This window comes from Cetorhinus maximus, chromosome 16 (genome assembly GCF_964194155.1).
Source record: "Cetorhinus maximus chromosome 16, sCetMax3.hap1.1, whole genome shotgun sequence".
In the NCBI taxonomy this organism is placed as follows: Eukaryota; Metazoa; Chordata; class Chondrichthyes; order Lamniformes; family Cetorhinidae; genus Cetorhinus; species Cetorhinus maximus.
In genome coordinates, this window is record NC_135894.1 from 29594177 (window position 1) to 29612399 (window position 18223).

Below are 18223 nucleotides of genomic sequence, written 5' to 3' on the forward strand. Positions count from 1 at the left end.
ATGTTATCTACATGGATTTCAGGTCCCTCATGGCAGACTGGTACAGAAGGTAAAGTCGCACGGGATCAGAGGTGAGCTGGCAAGATGGATACAGAATTGGCTTGGTCATAGAAGACAGAGGGTAGCAGTGGAAGGGTGCTTTTCTGAATGGAGAGCTGTGACTAGTGGTGTTCCGCATGGATCAGTGCTGGGACCTTTGCTGTTTGTAGTATACGTAAATGATTTGGAGGAAAATGTAACTGAGCTAATTAGTAAGTTTGCAGACGACACTAAGGTTGGAACAGTTGCAGATAGTGAAGAGGATTATCAAAGGATACAACGGGATATAGATCGTTTGGAGACTTGGGCAGAGATATGGCAGATGGAGTTTAATCCGGACAAATGCGAGGTAATGCATTTTGGAAGGTCTAATACAGGTAGGAATTATACAGCAAATGGCAGAACCCTTAAGTGCATCGACAGGCAGAGTTATCTCGGTGTACAGGTCCACAGGTCACTGAAAGTGGCAACGCAGGTGGATAAGGTAGTCAGGAAGGCATATGGCATGCTTGCCTTCATCGGCAGGGGTATTGAGTATAAAAGCTGGGAAGTCGTGCTGCAGCTGTATAGAACCTTGGTTAGGCCACACTTGGAATATTGCGTGCAATTCTGGTCGCCACATTACAAGAAGGATGTGGAGGCGTTGGAGAGGGTGCAGAGGAGGTATACCAGGATGCTGCCTGGTCTGGAGGTTATTAGCTATGAGGAGAGGTTGGAGAAACTCGGATTGTTCTCACTAGAGCGACAGAGATTGAGGGGCGACTTGATAGAAGTTTACAAAATTATGAGTGGCATGGACAGAGTAGATAGTCAGAAGCTTTTTCCCAGGGTGGAAGAGTCAATTACTAGGGGACATAGATTTATGGTGAAAGGAGAAAACTTTAGAGGAGATGTGCGGGGCAAGTATTTTTACGCAGAGGGTAGTGAGAGTCTGGAATTCGCTGCCAGAGGAGGTGGTGGAAGCAGGTACGATAGTGGTGTTTAAGAGGCAGCTTGACAAATACATGAATAGGATGGGAATAGAGGGATACGGACCCCAGAAGTGCAAAATGTTTTAGTTTGACAGGCAATATGATCGTCGCAGGCTTGGAGGGCCCAAGGGCCTGTTTCTGTGCTGTACTTTTCTGTGTTCTTCTTCTTTGTTCTTGTTATAACTGGAATTTTGGGTAGTTTTCCAGTCACCGCAACCTTTCAATGTGACTACAGCCTTCCAACATTTGCTTAAAAATTGCACAAGTGTCTCTGCATTATTTCTTGCCATTTGACTATGTATCTGATCAAGAGAGTAGCTGTGCCTGTTCTCTTAGAAGAGGAACTTGAGGAATATAATGCGAAACAATGAAGGCAGAGAAGGTGATTAGGAGAGTTCTTTATACATGTGGAACGAATGATGGGCCAAAGATGAACTACCTTGGTATATCAAATGGGCAAATTGTGAGGAGGTACAGATTTAAGGTGAGTTTCAAAGAGCACTGTGATGAAAACAGGGGCTTGTATCTTTATGTATGATTTTAGTAAGTATAGTGAAATTTTTAAAAAATAATTATCTTGGATAAATGCTGAATGACAAATTAACATCAACTGATGGATAGCCAGAAAACTCTCATTGTTATAATTGAAATCATTATTTGCATTACTCCTGAGTTAAATACTTTCATATAAAAAAAAGGGGGCTGGAAATCATTATACCAGGAAAGTCTGAAAATCACCCAGGTGATATTCATTCCATGGCACATTAATACAGCTTGCTGGGATGTTTTTTCTAAGGAGAGTTGGCAATTTCAAAGAAAATTATGCTTTGACCCTCTCAGTCTTTGGATCAACAGAAGCAGAGCAAGACATCATCAGCACACGTGGCAACTGGCCAAGTTTCCGGATGACGTTGTCAAGGCAAATCATATATTGGTGAAGAGGCAACCATGTGGGTAGGGAAGGAGAATGACTCACTGTGGCGAGTGGCTGAACTCATTGATTTCCCAAAGTTCCTCTGCCACCTACAAGGCATAAGTCAGGAGTACACGTCACTTGCCTGGATGATTGTAGCGGCAAACAAGATTTAAGAAGCTTGGCATCATTCAAGACAAAGCAATCTGTTTGATCGGGTGGACATTCACCACCTTAAACATTCACTCTCTCCTCTCCCTGTGCGCTGTGGCTGCATTGCCGGCTACCGACAGGATAGGAAGCCAATGATTCTTCAACAGCACCTCCCAAACCTATGATCGCCACCACTTAGAAGGAAAAGAATAGCAGGTGCACGGGAACATCTCCTCTGGTTCCCCTCCAAGTCATGTGCCATCCTATATATTACTGCCTCTTCACTGTCACGAGGTTAAAATCCTGGAACACTAACATCAATTCGAGAGTATCTTCACCAAACAGACTGCAGTGGCTAGTGAACATCTTAGAGATAGAATGTGTGGGGTATGAGGAGATTAAACGTTGAACTTAATTTTTTGGGAGGTTTTGTCAAAGCTAACTGGCTAAGTGGTTGAAGGGACTCTGTATTCAGGATGCTGCCTCCTCTGGAGGGATGGGTTCAAATCCGACACCTGCCACTAGTTGCTGCTGCTGGGATTAGTAGCCAATGTATGTTTGCAAGAAAAGATATGAAAAGCTGGACTCTGTTTGGGACAGGGTGCAGTAGAATTTTGGACAGGCTGAAATTTATGAGGATGAAGACTGGGAGGAAAGCAAGGAGAATATTAGAGCAGTTGAGCCTGGAGATGACAACTGTATGGATAAGATGGGATGGAGGTACTGCAGCTATACAGTACTGAAGGAGATGGGAACAGTGCATCATATACTGGATGAAACGTAAAATGACCAAGCGAGGCACGGTAGCACGCCATTCAGTCAAACAAGTCTGAGTTGGTATTTATACAATGATAGTCCTGATCCCATGTGCCCACTCTGGTCCTAGTGTCCATTTCCTCTCTTTCCTTCAACCACCAATCTAACCTGATTTTTAAGTGTTAATATGGCCTCTACTTCAATCATTAACTTTGATAGTGCATGTAACAGGAGGAATTCAAGGTTAGATTCAATCTTTCCAATTAATAACAACTTTGGTCATTAAGAGGGTGGTTTAGTTATGCTGATCAAATGGTAAATGAGTTTGAGCTGATGAGTTGAAACTTTGAGATTACAGAAGTGACTGTTACAACACTTCATGTGACAGGCCAGGGGAGGGAACAAGGAATTCAGATTAGCTAAACAGGAGAAAGATGAGCAGTGAACATAGGAACATGGGAATATGGCAGTTGAGGTAAGTATTGGAATAGAGTTGGCAGCTTGTGCCATGGCTGATGCAAAGTAGGATGCCAAATTTGAGTTAGACAAGTTGTAAACCAGGCAATATCTAAGCAGTAACAGGATGGGTGTTTAGGAGGAGAATAGCACATATTAAGACCGGATAATGGGTGATTCATGGAGCAGTTATTGAGGGATTAGGATATAAAGAAGCAGAAAAGGACAAGGTGAAATAAGGGGGGAGTGGAGAGTGGGGCAAAATGTTTGGGTTAGGGTAGGCAGCCATGACGTGTAAGCAGTAAAGTAGGAGCCAGGAAGAGTAGCTACGGCAAAGATTTAATAGGGGCTGCCACAAAGCAAAGGTACAAACTCAGGTAGAAGAAAATGGTCAATACTATTGGGAGAAGCTTCACAAAAAGGCAGTCAGCCTGCAGCGAGTTGCAAGTCAGGAAATAGGGCTAGATGAAGATCAAAGGTTCAACAGGAATGTCCTGAGATGTGGGTTCTAGAGAAGTCCAAAGATTGGCTTCCAAGTTCAGTAAACACTGGGGACCAACTCCTCAGATTGGAGAATGCTGCAAGAATTAATGCATTAATTGAAGCAGCAAAAGCCAAGGGATTTAGTTGTGGTTTTTAATGATATAGTGGGATTTGATTTGGTTGGTGGAGTGTGTGGGATAGGGAGAAGGGAAAGGCTCTTTCCACGAGGAGCCAACAATGGAGGGTCATCAATTTATCACTCAGCAAGGAACAAGGTTAGAAGAAATTCCTTTATACACAGCAAGGCAGTGAGATTAGTTTTGGATTCCTTTAGCAAAAAACCAGCATAGATACAATGAGTTGATTGGTCTCTTTCTATGATTTGAAATGACAGAGAACAAATGACTATGGGGTTGGTGGGAAGTCCAGAGGCTGAGAGAAAAATCAGAACAACCCAGAATCTACAAGGAATTTTGGGAGAAATCAGAGAGCAGAGCACAGTAAAGTCATGTATGGTTGAAGGCTGGGGGTAGTTGGTAGAATGTGAACAAGATTCAGAGAGAAAACCTGAGTAGCAGGAGTAGGGGAAGAAGCTGTTATACAAGGGTCTCACTCCCTCAGATACTTAAGGTGACACTGATAAGTGATCAGAGGTGCTGGTTGGGGATGGTTGCTGGGCTGGAGGTTTGGGATGGTTGCTGGGCTGGATCAAGTCCAATGTTGAAATAACTGAAGAAATAGTGATTTAAAATACAGCAATTCAAACTAAGCTACCAGTGGAGAGGCATCAGACCAACAGGCACAATGGTTGATAGCAAGACCTCTAACAATAACAGCCATGAGACAAGTGTCATATTGAGGAGGAAGTTATACAGTCACCACCTTGTTTGAAGACATTTTCAGTGGGTACCTAAGTTGTTATTCTTGGCTTCTATAATCTGTGTAATATGGGTAACTAGGGAACCTGTGGATCAAGCTTTACAAGATCACAAACTCCGTACAACACAAGTGAACTGGACAACTTTGGACTCCACTGGAAGGTCTGGGGATGCGACAGTGTAGTAGTTAATAGCACTGAGTTAGCAGTTCAGAATTTAAAATGCACTGTGGCTACTTGTGAAATTTAGTTCAATGAATGGAGCAATTTGCGGCTGAACATCAAACAGTGATCATAAAAGCAGCTGGATTATTATAAAAATCCAACTCGTTCACTAATGTCCTTCAGGTTTAGAGAAACCACCACCTACTCCTACATACCATATAGTTGACACTTAATACCTAACCCTATTTGAAGTTCCAGAGGGTAAGAAATACATCCTTGACAGGGTCATCCTTATCCAGAGGACAAAAAAAGGGATAATACTTAGATTAGGTTTTTGCATATCTGGAAGTAATTTAGCAATGAGGCTCACGTTAAGTATCACACAATATGCAATTCGTTTGGAATTGCTAGTCCCAGACATACTGACCAGTTGGTTGCAATGCTCACTGATAAACAGGGTTTCACTATTAGAATAAGAATGTTATGACAATATCATCATTCAGTATTGTCTAACACAGGACTTGTAATTGTTTTGGGGGGAGGGTGAAAAATCACATTTAAATCAAGAATCTTTGAACGGCAAATGAAGAGTTAATACCTTTCTGAGTCTATCGGGAGAAAACTCCAGACCAACGACAAACAGAGTGAAGAACACACCGAACTCACCAAGTGTTTCCACTTGCACAATAGACTGTGGAAAAATGTGGCAAAACATAAATATCCTCTGCAATCAAGAAATATTACAAAGCATTTACAGCACAGAAAAGTCCATTCAGTTCAACAGATCGTGTTGGTGTTTATCCTCCACATGACCCTCCTCCCAGCTTTCTTCATCTAACCATATTAACATATCAAAAACAGAATTACCTGGAAAAACTCAGCAGGTCTGGCAGCATCGGTGGAGAAGAAAACAGTTGACATTTCGAGTCCTCATGACCCTTCGGCAGAACTGAAGTATAGTTAGGAGAGAGGTGAAATATAAGCTGGTCTAAGGTGGGGGGGCGGGGGGAGAGAGAATGTGACGGTGGGGTGGTTGTAGGGATAAGCAAGCAGTGATAGGAGTAGATAATCAAAAGATGTCACAGACAAAAGGATCAAAGAGGTGTTGAAGGTGGTGAGACGGAGACAGTCACTGAGAAAGGAAATATGGCTGTGAAAGCGGGTTTTAGTAAACACCTTGTCAAACACCAGGAGAGAAATGGAAAGCAATGAAGGTGAACAGGTCCTTCTATTCTTTTCTCCCTCAAATATTTGTCTAGCATTTATGCTCTCTGACTCTCACACTCCATGTGGTACAAGTTCCATGTTCTAACGACTCTGGGCAATGACGTTTCTCCTGAATTCCACACTAAATTTATTAATTTATGGTCTCTAATTCTGATCTCATCAACAGTGGTCTTTTGTACATTTACTCTACCAAACTTCTTAAAGATCTCTATCAGGTCAGCCTCAGCCTTCTCTTTTCTATAGCACCAAACAGCTCTTACCAAAGTCACACATCCTATGTGACTGCGACAAAGGCAAACTTTCCCTTCTCGTCCTTCTCGACCTGTCTGCAGTTTTTGACACAGTTGACCACAACCCTCCTCTGACACCTCTCCACTGTCGTCCAGCTGGGTGGGACTGCTGTCACCTGATTCCATTCTTGTCTATCTAATCATAGCCAGACAATCACTTGCAGTGGCTCCCGCACCATTGCCTCTAGTGTCCTTCAAGAATCTAGCTATGGCCTCCTCCTATTTCTCATCCACGTGCAGTCCCTCGTGACATTGTCCAAAAGCACATGTGGTAGTTTTTACATGTATGTTGAAGACACCCAACACCTCTCTCGACTACACCACTGTCGTTAAATTATCAGGCTGCTTATCTGACATCCAGTACTGAATGAGCAGACTTTTCCTCCAACTAAATATTGGGAAAGCTAATGCCATTGTTTTCGGTCCCCACTCCAATTTCCACTCCCTATCTCCAACCTCACCCCCTCTCCCTGCCAACAATCTGAGACTAAGCCAGCCTATTCACAACCTTAGTGTCATACTTGGGAGCGAGATGAGCTTCCGACCACATATTTGTGCAATCCCAGTAACATCAGCCGACTTTACCTGTCTCAGCTCATCTGCTACTGAAACCCTCATTCATGCCTTAGTTACCTCTAGACTTGACTATTTAAACTCAGTCTTAGTTGGCCTCCCACATTCGACCTTCTGGAAATTTCAGGACATCGAGTCTTTGCTGCCCATGTTTTAACTTGCATCAAGTCCTATTCACCTATCACCCTTGTGTTCACTGACCTACATCGGCTCTCAGTGGAGCAACATTTGGATTTTAAAATTCTTATCCTAGTTTTCAAATCCTTCCATAGCCTAGCCTCTCCCCAGCTCTAAGCTCCTCCAGTCCCACTACCCTCCAAGATATCAGTGCTCATCTAATTCTGGCCTCCTGAGCAACCCCCCGATTTTAATTGTTCCGACACTGGTGGCTGTGCCTTCAGTTGCCTAAGCCCCAAGTTCTGGAATTCCCTCTCCCTCTCCCCCTTTAAGACACTCCTTAAAACCTACCATTTTAGCCAAATTTCTGTTCACCTGCCATAATATCTCATTGTGCCTCGCTGAAATACTTTGTTTATAATGCTCCTGTGAAATGGCCTGGGGTGTTTTGTTACATTAAAGACACTGTTGCCATTTCTGTGAGAAGCCCCAGCCTGTTTAATCTTTCCTGAGAAGTATCATTACACAGGGCACATTAATTGCATAAACTACATAAATTACACTATACAGTACAGCGAGGGGCCATTTGGTACATCATACCTGTGCTGGTGCTGGCTCTTTGAATGGAGATGTTCACTCTAGTCCTATTTTTCTGTTCTTTTCCCATATCCTTTCTTATCAAATACTTATCAGTTTAATTGATGCTATAATCTCTGGCCCCAAAGGTCTGCACAGCAGGCCATGCTACATTGACAAGATGAGTTTGGTCCTCCCAAGGTTTATGAAGCCATTGTCTTTCACGGATCAACTCATTTACACATCCATTGGTGTTAAATAGCTGTATTGTATTGGACTGCTTGAAAATGAGGGTGCAGCCTTTACAATGCCATTCCATGGTTGAAGACTGCAGCAGCAGGTGAGTAGTTAAGTGTTTGGCCACTCAGTTTAGGACAGAAACTCTAGATAGCACATGACATATTTGTGCCACTTTTCAGCCAGTGAAGACAGAAAAGCAATAACTTTGATCAGTTAGACCTTGATGCAAAAGAACAAAGGGGTGGACAAACAGTAACATGTAATGATATAACACCTTTAACCTAGCAAAATATGCTAGTGTTCATGGCAGCATTATCAAACAAAATGTAACACTTAGCCAGACAAGCAGGTACAAGGACAGTTGACCAAATGCTTGGTAAAGGGGGCGAGTTTTAAGAAGCATCTTAAAGAGGAAGAAGATAAAGAGAGAGAGAGATTTAGGGAGGGAATTCCAGAGCTTAGCACCTGGGCATCTGAAGGCAGAGCCACCAACAGCAGAATGATTAAAATCGGGGATGACAAGTGGCCAGAATTAATATCTCTGAGGGTCGTTGGACTGGAGGACATGCATCAAGAAAGAGGGGCAAAATCATTAGATGTTTAAAAACCAGGATGAAAATTTTAAAAACTGAGGCAGATGAGATGAGTGGGGCGGAGTCAGGCAAAGTTATGAAGGTGCAAACAGGCAGTCCGAGTGACAGAGTGGATATGCGATCAGAAGCTCACCTTGGGGTCAGGTACAATACCAAAGCTGGGTACCCATAACTAAAAACGTATTTTGCGCCATGTAAAGGGAGATGCAGCTGGCTTGGTTACAAATCTCACCCCAATACTGAATACCAGTACCACAAAAAGTTCAATTATTCAACCAGGACAAGCAGAATAAACACACTAACTGATCTGGTGTTTCTTTTGAGGAGCTGCACATTCTTCACACTATAAAACTAACAGATGTAATCTTGATGAATATAGTACACCACTCTCCTATAATAAAAAATTATTTAGTAAATAAACTGTTTGCTCAAAGACAGCTTAAGCTAAGAACACTGCCCTTCTGTATGACATAAGTAGAATTCATACCTTGATGTGGTTTAGTCCTGAAGGACCTAAGAGGACTCCACAAACGATATAACCAAACATCGTAGGAAGCCCCATTAAAATACAAATCCAGCCACAAGGCAGAGATACCAACACGATAAAAATTATATCCTGCAAATAAATTGCACATTTAAATATTATAGTGATTGGTGTACAAAGAGAGACTGAGAATACAGTAACAGTATTGCCTCTTCATCTGTATTCCTTTCTTCCACTAACAGAACATAGGATTTGGATTTTAAACTTTGAGTTGTTTCTGGGCATTTAATTGCTAGTTTCATTTTTTTCCCCTGAATAAACACTATTCCTCCCCACTGCCGAAGTCCTTTTCCTGATTAATACACAGTAGAATTACATTATCCATTATGTGGTTGTTTGATCCCAAACATAATAAAATGGCCCTGAAATGGCACATTTGATAGTGTACATCATTAATTGGACATTTAAGCTCACCATTAACATTATAAAATATTTGTGCCATAAATTGCTGGAAAGAAAGAACTTTCCATGATCTCAGATTGTCTCAAGCCATTTTAGAGCCAATAGAGATCTTTAAGTGGAGTGACTGCTGTTGGAAATGTAGCAGGCAATTTGCACAGAAAGATTCCTTCTTAAGAGTTCCCTCTAAGCTGCCTGGCTGTGCAGCAATCTGCAAGCTACCACGCGGTGAAACATACAGGCCACACACAACCAATGTTCCTTGTAACATGTGCCCAAGTGCAGTCATGCAGCAATCTTAAAGGGCAGTGCAACACACAGGCTGTGCACAATGAAGAAAAACTAGAGGGAACACCGAATACAGTCCAACAAACAGCAATGCCTAGGTAAACTGCTACTGGTTGAGGGACAAATGTCAGCCAGGACACCAGGGAGAACTCACTAGCACTTCTTCAAAAAGTGTCACACAATCGTTTACACCCACCCAAGACAGCATACAAGGCTTCAACTTGACATCTCATCTAAAGGCAACAACTCTGTTGGTGCAGCACTTCCTCAATACTACATTGGAGCTTCAGCCTAACATTATGTTCTCAAATCTTTGAAGTGGAACTTGAACCCAGAACCTTCTGACTCAGTGTACAATCAGAATCACATCTGGCACAAACATGGATACAGCTTGTAAAATTATGGGATCCCTCAAGCATGCACTGGCAGATTGCTACAGTTTAGCCAGATAGCCTTCCAAGTGAATGCCCTAGATGTAGAGCAGTTTTGGCTGGATAACCAATGGGAAGCTTACCATCGCACCTTCCCCAACCCCTAGTTCACTATCCTGATAAGCTGCAAGGTCTTAAGTGGTCAAACTCTAGCAGTACTCTTGCACACACTTGAGGAAATCCTAAGCCTTGGCATTTGTACCTTTGTCTTTGGAATTTAGATTAATGGGGTAAAAAGGGCAAACAGAAATTCCACCAGCTTGGCTTGAAGACCATTAAACATGGTGATGGGTTACACTGCAGTCAGACACTAAGCTAACAAATAAAAAATCCTTATGAATGTGATTACGTTGGTTCTTCCTACTTCCTCCTCTTCTTTATTTTTCTATGATCCACAAATTAAGGTTTTACTTTTAATGTCCTCCTTTGTATAATAGAAACATAAATAACAAAGAATGCCAAGACAGATCCTTGGAGCATCTCACTGGCAAACTATCAGAAGACAATCTAAAGAATATTTATTAAAGAAATGTGGATGGTTTCATGTAGGAACCCAAATGACCACCTCTAATCAACAGGTATTCAAGCTAACACATGAAAACTAATGCAACAGATAGAACTGACATGAAGCTTTCCGATTTTTTCTGGTTCTTTCATAATCAGGGAGTAGGTGTCTCAGTAGCAAAAGAAATGGATAATATTCTGACCTTACTGCAGTCACTGGTTACATGAATAGAGAATACTAGAGTCTACTTAGCACTGACAGCATCTGAAATGCTGCTGTTTGATATCAACAGATGGAGCTCAAGATTATTTCAGCAAAGTATTTGGCTTGGGCCTCAATATAGTTCTATCCTACTGCTATAAACATGTAGGGTCACACTACCATCAGGGCTTGGTGCTCTCTGATCCATCTTACAGTCACCAAGAAAGCTGTTTAGCAAATCAGCTGCTTTTGAAAATCAAAATTGAGAAGTTCTGACATTTGAAAAGAATAAATCTGAGCATAAAGGGCCCTGGTTACAATTATAAAACATAGGTCCCAATTACCTTTATAAGATGAATATCGGCTCGAGGGATGGTTGAGTCCCTAGGTTTGGTTAGTATATACTGGTTGTTCTGAGAGTCAATGAGCATGCTCAGCCCCAAACCACCTTCTACTTCATGCACAGAAAAGTTTCGCCTATGGCCTTCCTCATCCTCTTCGACTCTGATAACTGCTTCGACATTTCCACCACGGACCTGAAAGATAAAAATACTGTAATTCCACAATTGATGCTAGTCACATTTGGATCAGACACATTCAGCACAGTCCAAATGAACGACCATTCATTGTGACAACCGATTGCCAGAATCAATGCAAGTGCCTTGATAAACTCCAGTAGAAGATGCTGCAACACTAGGATATTAATTGCTTAGATACTTGTGAACACAGCAGATTCCAGTTTCCACTAATTGCAATTTTCAACCTTTCAACTGGTTCTGCTAAGCAGTTCATCAAGATCCTTGGGACTTGTGTTGGTCTGAGTTGAGTGCAATGCCTGACTTGGCGGCTGCGACGAAGGGCGGTGCGTCCCGCAAGGCGTCGAAACAGTCGCTGATTAAAGTCACCAAGAAGCCGCCTAAGAAGCGAAGAAAATCTCGCAAGCAGAGCTATTCCATTTACGTGTACAGGGTGTTGACCCAGGTCCACCCTTCCACCAGGATCTCGTCCAAGGCCATGAGCGTTATGAATTCCTTCGTTGTCGACATTTTCGAGCGCATCGCCTCCGAGGCGTCGCACCCCATTCACTACAACAAGCACCGCACCATCTCGGCCCAGGAGATCCAGAGCGCCGTCCGCCTCATGCTGCCGGGGGAATTGGCCAAACACGCCGTCTCCGAAGGCACCAAAGCGGTCACCAAGTATACCAACTCCGTTTAGGAAGACAATTCTAAAGATTACTAAAAAAAAAAATCCTTGTTGACATGAGAGCTAAGTGGCAGAAGAAGCGTATGCACAGGCTGAAGCGTAAAAGACGAAAGGTGAGACAGAGGTCCAGGTGAACAACTGCTGAAGGTGCAGTACTGATCAGGCTTTGTTGAATCATACAAGGCAAATGGACTCTGACGTTTCTATTTATACATCTTTTTCTAAGGCCAACAATTTAGAGGCACTTCAGATGCTGGTCATGAGAAGATCTTGTACATTGGTCTGTTGTGGTACTGTGCCTTCATGCACAGCGGTTGCAAAATAAAATGTGCAAGCTCAAAAATAAATAAATATTGGGAGCATAGTGAAATATGATGATTGCTGTTTAAGAATTTGCTTTCCCTAGATGTAATTTCTAATCAAAAAGTTGTGTGTGGAATAAAAACTTCTTGCCCAACTAGAAAATTAGGATGTTACTTTACAAGCACTGTAAAACTTAAAAGGTTGACAGTAAGATTTTCATTCACAGAGTGAGCATGAACTCAAGTTAATGAGTTCACTGTCCAGTACAGGACGAAGAAAGGGGCAGCATCAATTCAGAGAGTTTCCACCTATCAGCATGAGACACGCATCAACACTGGGATATTCTGGGCATTGCATATTCTGTACTAGGACAAGTCCCAATTCAGGCTTGCTTGAAATTTTTGAGTCACAAAGAGTAACTGAGATAACAAACCACTGGTTCTATCTGCAGAGTGCCTTTTCCTAGTTAAGATGCAGCCAAGGTTAAAGAATCCCATCTAACCTTGCAATGGCAGAGCCACCCACAACCATGAGACCCAAGTATTCCATTGAACGTTAACCTGGTATTCAGAGCCAATGCTCAGTTTTCCTTTGCATGGCTGTTGGGTTGGTGGGGAGGCTGTGTCGCTTGAACCCAACCCTTGTGGCCAAGACAAGAATACTGACTGTGCCTGTGGTGACTTTATCTAAGTACCATAACTGGCCGGTACTGTCTCGAGTGGGGTCGAAAGCCTTCACCTGAATCAGAAACAGGAATGCCAGCACTCGGCAGAAGGCTCACTTCTAGGTAGAATAGTGTCCAGCATATACCCTACATTTGTGTGCATTTCCTGCGATCAGTTTTCTGTCACTCTGTCAATTTACTTCCATTCTAAACTCCATTCTCCCTGTTTATTACAGGTTCTGCCCATCTTGTTCTCCCTAACTGCAATAAACTCCCTAATTCTGACAAACTGGTTTGGAAAATATTTCCCTCATCTGCCTTCCTTCTCATTAAATATACAAACTAAGAACTAAAAGTTATGTATTTCACACTAACATTTGAATGGATCGAATGAATTTATGTTTGTGCTTTTTAATGTCTTCATTGAAGCTTTTAGTTGAAGGTCTTAGCCTGTCCCAAAGCCTTGCCGTCGAGTTGATATGTTTCCCTAGCGTTGTAGCTAAGTGGAAAATCAATTTTGCAGTACAGCGTATCAAATTCTCCATTGAAACATCAGAACCAGAAAGTGCATTCAGCACAGAGTGCACAGTCACCTTTGGAGCTAAGTTGCCTCACCCTAATTGTGAGAAACATAATCAACCAAATTTCTATCTGCTGTCAGAGACAGAGATACCAGAGTGTTCTACTTTCCTGATTTTTTTCAAGACATCCAGGAATGAGGAGTCAAAGTATCAGTATGAGGGGTCAGCCATTTGGCACTGAGATGTGGAGAAATTGCTTCATTTAAAAGACTGAACTTTTGGAATTCTCTACTCCAGAAAGCTGTAGATGCTCATTCAGTATATTCAAGATAGAGGTCAATGAATTTTTGGATACCAAAGGAATCATGGGATATCGGGAGAGTGCACAGTGTCATTGCCCACTCTGCACCAGATTTACAAGGCACTCATGATCTCTTCATTTCTGCATACGAGAAACTTAGTCTGTCCTTGAATTTTGCCAAAACAAAACTCGTATATCAACCCTCACCTGGTCATCAAAATATTCCACTCCCATATATATTGAAGTAGACTCTACATTGAGCATTTCCATTCCTTGGCAGCCACCTCTCCCAAAAGGCCACTATTGACGAGGAGATCCAACACCAGATCAGCTGTACCAGTTCAGCCTTCTATAAACTACAGCAGTGAGCATTTGACAACAAAGACCTCCACAAGTCAACAAAAATCCTAGTGTACAGAGCAACTGCTGTCACCACACTCCTGTACTGCAGTGAGAGCTGGGTTGTGTATCAGTGACACATAAGAGGGCTAGAGAAATTCCACCAGCAATGCCTCCCGCATCCTCTAGATTCAATGGGAGGGCCGCTGAGCAAAAGCTAGTTAATGCCAGCTCCACAAGCATCAGGCAAAAGTCCTGTAAAATCAACTTCAATTGTGTCATGAGAGTGTAATCATTTTCATAATATTTTTCTGATCTATTGTAAAGTAGGTTTATAGGGGTAAATAGGTCTGTCTGTGTGTGTGATTTAATTACATTTTATAGCCAAGCAGACTGCAAGTTGGTTATCAAAAGGTGTAGAAGCGTCTTAAATATGCTAATGAGTAAACATGATTGGGGTCTTAGCATGTAAGGTGTAACGGGAATTTCATTTTTAGATAGGTGAAGGGGATTTTGTTTTCAATGGGATCTCATTCTGTTAACAAATATGCAGACAAGCAGGCTAAGGAATGTGTTTATTTTTCTCAAGGGTTACTGGCAAAATATAGTGACAACATGAAAGTTTTTATGTTATGAGGGAGATACAGTTCAAAAGGCATATGGAAACAATGGAATTTACATATTAAAAAGGGAGAAACATACATAAAGGAGAATGAGGTTATGTGTCAGGGGAAGGCATTGTAAGATCTAACAGGAGTGTGTGAAACAGCCTTCATAAAGCCTCTGGATTTGTGCATAAACCTGCTCTCTACAGAAACTGAAGCTGGAGAAAGCCACTTTGAATTGTACTGTCCAGAGGGTATTGTGTTAATTTGCTGCATCTGTTTAAAATCTAAAATCTATTTCTGGACCGTTGCCTTCAAAGGGGTGTAATTGGGAGTCAGGTTAATTAGGAATTTTAGGAGTTGTTATAATAGTAATTTGTAATCCTATGTATGTGTTTGAAATTTCTTTAGTTAATAAGTATTTTAATTTAGGTTTTTTAAAAATCTTTAAAGCCTTTGTGGACTTATTACATCTGAATTCAGGGCACGTATCTCAAAATAAATACAAATTGCAAAACTGTTGTGATAGTGCGATCAAGTTTTCCTCGTGGATTTGATCTGCCTGGCACATACCATCTGCTGCGTCACATCAATGGACTGGCCACTCTGTCTGCATGGATGAAAATCTCTTCCCCGACCAGGTTCTGTTTTCTCAACACTCAAATGGCTAATGTTCTAGAGGACAAAGAAAACGCTTCAAAGACACTCTGAAGGGGACACTCTGGGGGCCTTCTCCGGAGGTCTCCAACATCACAGATGCCAGTCTTCACCCTGACAATATTCTGGCAATAGTACTGGAGGCTTGCACTCCAGAATTTGCTGCGGCCCTAGTCAAGCTGTTCCAGTACAGTTATAACTCATTGGCATCTACCCGGCAATGTGGAAAATTGCCCAGTTATGTCCTGTATACAAAAAGCAGGACAAATCCAACCAGGCCAATTACTGCCCCACCAGTCTACTCTCCATCATCAGTAAAGTGATGGAAGGGATCATCAACAGTACTATCAAGCAGCACTTGCTTAGCAATAACTTGCTCACTGACACTCAGTTTAGGTTCGAGCAGGCCCCTCAGCTCTTAACCTCATTACAGCCTTGGTTCAAGCATGGGCAAAAGAACTGAACTCCCGAGGTGAGATGACTGCCCTTGACATCAAAGCAGCATTTGACCAAGTGTGGCATCAAGGAACCCTAACAAAACTGGAGTCAATGGGAATCAGGGGGAAAACTCTCCGCTAGTTGGAGTCACACCTAGCACATAGGAAGATCATTGCGGTTGTTGGAGTCAGTCATCTCAGCTCCAGGACATCACTGTAGAAGTTCCTCAGGGTAGTGTCCTAGGCCCAACCATCTTCAGCTACTTCATATATGCCCTTCCCTCCATCACAAGATGAGTAAGTGGGGATGTTCGCTGATGATTACACAATGTTCAGCACCATTTGCAACTACTCAGATACTGAAGTAGCCCATGTCCAAATGCAGCAAGACCTGGACAATATCCAGGCTTGGGCTAACAAGTGGCAAGTAATATTCATGCCACACAAGTGTCAGGCAATGACCATCTTCAACAAGAGAGAATCTAACCATCGCCCCTTGACATTCAATGGCATTACCACCACTGAATCTCCCATTATCAACATCCTGGGGGCTACTATTGATCAGAAACTGAACTGGACTAGCCATATAAATACTGTGGCTACTAGAGCAGGTCAGAGGCTAAGAATCCCACGGCAAGTGACTCACCTCCTGACTCCCCAAAGCCTGTCTACCATCTACATGGCACAAGTCAGTAGTATGATGGAATACTCTCCACTTGCCTGGATGAGTGCAGCTCCACTCAAGAAGTTTGACACCATCCAGGACAAAGCAGCCGCTTTTGATTGTCTGTGGATGGGGTGCTATTCACTCCCTCCACCACCGATGCACAATAGCAGCAGTGTGCACCATTTACAAGATGCTCTGCAGGAATTCACCAAACCTCCTTAGGCAGCACCTTTCACTGCCACCTGGAAGGACAAAGGCAACAGACCGATGGGAACACCACTGCCTGGAAGTTCCCCTCCAAGTCACTCATTATCATGACTTGGAACTATATCCCCGTTCCTTCACTGTTGCTGGGTCAAAATCCTGGAACTCCCTCTGTAACAGCACTGTGGGTGTACCTATACCGTCTGGACCACAGTGGTTCAAGTAGGCATTTCATCACCACCTTCTCAAGGGCAATTAGGGACGGGCAATGAATGCTGGCCTAGCCAGCAATGGCCACATCCCATGCACAAATGAAAAAAAGCTCTCCTGGAAGAGCAGTAGCATTGACATTAATGACTGGGAGGAGCTTGCTAACAATCATTCAAAATGGCGACAACTTGTCCATCAAGCTCCATCACTATTCGAGTCCCAACAGCTTAATTGTGAGGCAGAGCAGGGGCAGAGAAGGAAAGAAAAGGAAGCAAATTCTGCACTCTGGATCCCATACTCCATGTGCCCAAAGATCTGTGGGTCGAGAATCGGCCTGTTCAGTCACAAAGACCCATGGCAGAAACACATAACCCTGGGTGGCCACCCTTGAATTGAGGGACAGCCGACGATAGACAGTGCAGAAAGGTGAACATGAGGTAGAAGATCAGCCATTATTGTACTGAATGGTGGAGTAGGCCCAAGAGGCCAAATGGCCTGCTCCAGCTCCTCCCTCTTTTATTATGTCTTTATTCAACAACCCACCAATTTGTTGCTGTCAAACACGTGGTCATCAATCTCCTCCTCCAAACGGTCAGCAGCCTTCCGCACATCTTCAAGAATTTCATCAAGGATTGACAAGCTTCTGTTTGCATGCTGCATATTTTTCAGTGCCTCAGCTTGGTGTTTCTCTGCAGCCACTAACTCCACATATTCTTTTTCTTCCTGTAGGTTAAAGAGAACAGCAATATCGGAAATTGTTTAATTTCTCCTGCCCCTCAAATCGCCAACCCTTTTAGTACCTCACTACTGGCTGTGATACTTTCAGTGTCTTGGATTTCAGGGGATACTACACTTCAACAAGGTATCAAAGGGAGGCAGTATTACAAACTGCATATCGCTGGAGATTATGCACGGCACTGAATGTTTCCTTCTAGTCTGAATTGGAAAAATCCCACAAACCTGTAACTGGAAGTTACAGAAATGTCCTAATTGAGAACAGCATTCATCTTAAGCAGAAAACAGGAAATACTGGAAATGCAAAGCAGGTCAGCCAGGCAACTATAAAAAAAACTTCTTAGAGTATAACCTTTTGTCAGAACCAATGATTAAGAATAAACATCCAAAACATTAGCCACAGTCCACAGATGCTGTGTATTTCCATATTTTCAGTTTTTGATTTGCAAATTTTTTTTCTATTTTTACACATGAATAGAAAAATAAGCACTGTTTGATGAAGAAGGTCTCAGTCCATCTAGTTCTATTATCTTCCTAGTTCCACGATGCGACAACAATGAAGTTAGTGACTGACCAG

At 42.6% G+C, this 18223-nt stretch overlaps 1 protein-coding gene across 1 annotated transcript in view; it reads right to left on the reverse strand.

The window, feature by feature from the left end:
- Positions 1 to 18223, reverse strand: part of slc9d1 (solute carrier family 9 member D1) — a 73462-nt gene that overhangs the window by 46842 nt on the left and 8397 nt on the right. The window contains exons 3-6 of the mRNA XM_078559599.1: positions 17455 to 17634; positions 11142 to 11333; positions 8917 to 9045; positions 5412 to 5504 (exon numbers count right to left, since the gene is read on the reverse strand). Of these exons, the coding sequence (XP_078415725.1) occupies positions 5412 to 5504; positions 8917 to 9045; positions 11142 to 11333; positions 17455 to 17634 (594 nt within the window). The remainder of the gene's footprint in view (positions 1 to 5411; positions 5505 to 8916; positions 9046 to 11141; positions 11334 to 17454; positions 17635 to 18223) is intronic.